This window comes from Octopus sinensis, unplaced genomic scaffold (assembly GCF_006345805.1).
Source record: "Octopus sinensis unplaced genomic scaffold, ASM634580v1 Contig13421, whole genome shotgun sequence".
Taxonomy (NCBI): Eukaryota; Metazoa; Mollusca; class Cephalopoda; order Octopoda; family Octopodidae; genus Octopus; species Octopus sinensis.
The window spans coordinates 12,501-16,115 of NW_021832942.1; the positions used below are offsets into that span (position 1 = coordinate 12,501).

Consider the following 3,615-nt stretch of genomic DNA (forward strand, 5'->3'; position numbering starts at 1 on the left):
AATACGACGCTAATGTATAGCTTCACCGCGTATGTACTAGCAAAAATGCGTGTGTGCAACAAACTTGAAAAAATTGTCTTACCTCCAGGGAGAACATCTGAAAGATGAAATACCTAGAAAAGGATAATAAGGGACCGGCGCCGGTTTCAGATTTTTCAAGATATGCCTGCCCACATATACTTGATCTATCTTCATCAGCCAAACATATACCACGACAACCTTTCAGATGTTACCACATTAATGCCATTACACTCGACTGAAACGCCGAAACGCTAACAGCACGAGAACGGTGAAGAAGTTTCAATAAATTAGTAATGCAATACTAGAGTATTGCTTCCAGTAAAAAGTAGCCCGTGAGGGGAAAATATACAAAGAAGTAAATATATGGCCCAACGAAGTACCGATATTTACTGGAAATAGCGAACGTAATAATACGACGCTAATGTATAGCTTCACCGCGTATGTAATAGCAAAAATGCGTGTGTGCAACAAACTAGAAAAAATTGTCTTACCTCCAGGGAGAACATTTTTGCTATTACATACGCGGTGAAGCTATACATTAGCGTCGTATTATTACGTTCGCTATTTCAGTAAATATCGGTACTTCGTTGGGCCATATATTTACTTCTTTGTATATTTTTCCCTCACGGGCTATTCTTTACTGGAAAGCAATACTCTAGTATTGCATTACTAATTTATTGAAACTTCTTCACCGTTCTCGTGCTGTTAGCGTTTCGGCGTTTCAGTCGAGTGTAATGGCATTAAAGTGGTAACATCTGAAAGGTTGTCGTGGTATATGTTTGGCTGATGAAGATAGATCAAGTATATGTGGGCAGACATATCTTGAAAAATCTGAAACCTGCGCAGGTCCCACATTATCCTTTTCACCATCCTCGCAATTTTTTCTAGTTTGTTGCACACACGCATTTTTGTTAGTACATACGCGGCAAAAGAGACCGATAGAATAAGTACTGGGCTTACAAAGAATAAGTCCCAGGGTCGATGCTGGTGTGTTTACGTCCCCGTCACTTAGCGGTTCGGCAAAAGAGACCGATAGAATAAGTACTGGGCTAACAAAGAATAAGTCCCAGGGTCGATGCTGGTGTGTTTACGTCCCCATCACTAAGCGGTTCGGCAAAAGAGACCGATAGAATAAGTACTGGGCTTACAAAGAATAAGTCCCGGGGTCGATGCTGGTGTGTTTACGTCCCCGTCACTTAGCGGTTCGGCAAAAGAGACCGATAGAATAAGTACTGGGCTTACAAAGAATAAGTCCCAGGGTCGATGCTGGTGTGTTTGCGTCCCCGTCACTTAGCGGTTCGGCAAAACAGACCGATAGAATAAGTACTGGGCTTACAAAGAATAAGTCCCAGGGTCGATGCTGGTGTGTTTACGTCCCCGTCACTTAGCGGTTCGGCAAAAGAGACCAATAGAATAAGTACTAGGCTTACAAAGAATAAGTCCCGGGGTCGATGCTGGTGTGTTTACGTCCCCGTCACTTAGCGGTTCGGCAAAAGAGACCGATAGAATAAGTACTGGGCTTACAAAGAATAAGTCCCGGGGTCGATGCTGGTGTATTTACGTCCCCGTCACTTAGCGGTTCGGCAAAAGAGACCGATAGAATAAGTACTGGGCTAACAAAGAATAAGTCCCAGGGTCGATGCTGGTGTGTTTACGTCCCCGTCACTTAGCGGTTCGGCAAAAGAGACCGATAGAATAAGTACTGGGCTTACAAAGAATAAGTCCCAGGGTCGATGCTGGTGTGTTTGCGTCCCCGTCACTTAGCGGTTCGGCAAAACAGACCGATAGAATAAGTACTGGGCTTACAAAGAATAAGTCCCAGGGTCGATGCTGGTGTGTTTACGTCCCCGTCACTTAGCGGTTCGGCAAAACAGACCGATAGAATAAGTACTGGGCTTACAAAGAATAAGTCCCAGGGTCGATGCTGGTGTGTTTACGTCCCCGTCACTTAGCGGTTCGGCAAAAGAGACCGATAGAATAAGTACTAGGCTTACAAAGAATAAGTCCCGGGGTCGATTTGCTCGGCTAAAGGCAGGCGGTGCTCCAGCATGGCCGCAGTGAAATGACTGAAACGAATTTTTTTTTCATAAAAAAAATGGAATTGAAACAGTTTTACGTTTTTTATTGCTTTTTATTTAATTATATTTTATTTTTCGTTTTTTTGTTGTTTTTTGCAGTCGACTGCTCTCGATAAAGGGTCCAAGTACTTCCGGGGCCGCGGAGCCTTTACTGTGCACCCGAAACAGGACGAAGTCTTTTAAAGCCACCAATGTTCCTTCCACATCTACTTTTATTGAATTTTCATTGAAACACACCTACAACAACAACACAACAACAACAACAAAAACAAGCACAAAGCTATTTGAATTCTCGGCGACTCCAGCAATAGCAAGAACACTAAAAAAAAAACTGCAGTGGATGCGCAATGGCCCGTGGTTAGGGCAGCGGACTCGAGGTCGGAGGATCGCGGTTTCGATTCCCAGACCGGGCGGGTGTGTGTTTATTGAGCGAAAACGCCTAAAAGCTCCACGAGGCTCCGGCAGGGGTCGGTGGCGACCCCTGTTGTACTCTTTCACCACAACTTTCTCTCGCTCTTACTTCTGTTTCTGTTGTACCTGTATTTCAAAGAGCCAGCCTATATATATATACACATGTGGAGGCGCAATGGCCCAGTGGTTAGGGCAGCGGATTCGTGGTCGAAGGATCGCGGTTTCGATTCCCAGACCGGGCGTTGAGTGTGTTTATTGAGCGAAAACACCTAAAGGCTCCGCGAGGCTCCGGCAGGGGATTGTGGCGACCCCTGTTGTACTTTCAACACAACTTTCTCTCGCTCTTACTTCCTGTTTCTTGTTGTACCTGTTGTACCGGCGTTGTGTGTTTATTGAGCGAAAACGCCTAAAAGCTCCACGAGGCTCCGGCAGGGGGGTCGGTGGGACCCCTGTTGTACTCATTTGCCACAACTTTCTCTCACTCTCTCTTTCTGTCTTGGGTAACGTCCCGTCCTTCTGGGGTGGAGGTCACATACGCCACAGAAACCGGGAAACCCAGCCCATGAGCCCGGCTAGGCTTGAAATGGGCGAATTTATTTTGTGGAGGCGCAATGGCCCAGTGGTTAGGGCAGCGGATTCGTGGTCGAAGGATCGCGGTTTCGATTCCCAGACCGGGCGTTGAGTGTGTTTATTGAGCGAAAACACCTAAAAGCTCCGCGAGGCTCCGGCAGGGGATTGTGGTGATCCTGTTGTACTCTTTCACCACAACTTTCTCTCACTCTTACTTCGTTTTCTGTTGTACCTGTATTTCAAAGGGCCGCCCTTGTCACTCTCTGTGTCACGCTGAATATCCCCGAGAACTACGTTAAGGGTACACGTGTCTGTGGAGTGCTCAGCCACTTACACGTTAATTTCACGAGGAAGCTGTTCCGTTGATTCGGATCAACTGGAACCCTCATCGTCGTAACCGACGGAGTGCTTGCTGGGGGTGGTGGTGATCCCTGCTGTACTCTTTCACCACAACTTTCTCTCACTCTTTCTTCCTGTTTCTGTTGTACTGTTGTACCGGGCGTTGTGAGTGTTTATTGAGCGAAAACACCTAAAA

At 46.3% G+C, this 3,615-nt stretch overlaps 1 protein-coding gene across 1 annotated transcript in view; it reads left to right on the plus strand.

The window, feature by feature from the left end:
- Nucleotides 1-2,344, plus strand: part of LOC118761425 (serine/threonine-protein kinase DCLK1-like) — a gene marked incomplete at its 5' end in the record, with an annotated part of 13,966 nt that extends 11,622 nt beyond the window's left edge. The window contains one exon of the mRNA XM_036499294.1: nucleotides 2,199-2,344. Coding sequence (XP_036355187.1) covers nucleotides 2,199-2,282 — 84 coding nt within the window. The remainder of the gene's footprint in view (nucleotides 1-2,198) is intronic.
- Nucleotides 2,345-3,615: the final 1,271 nt, after the last annotated feature.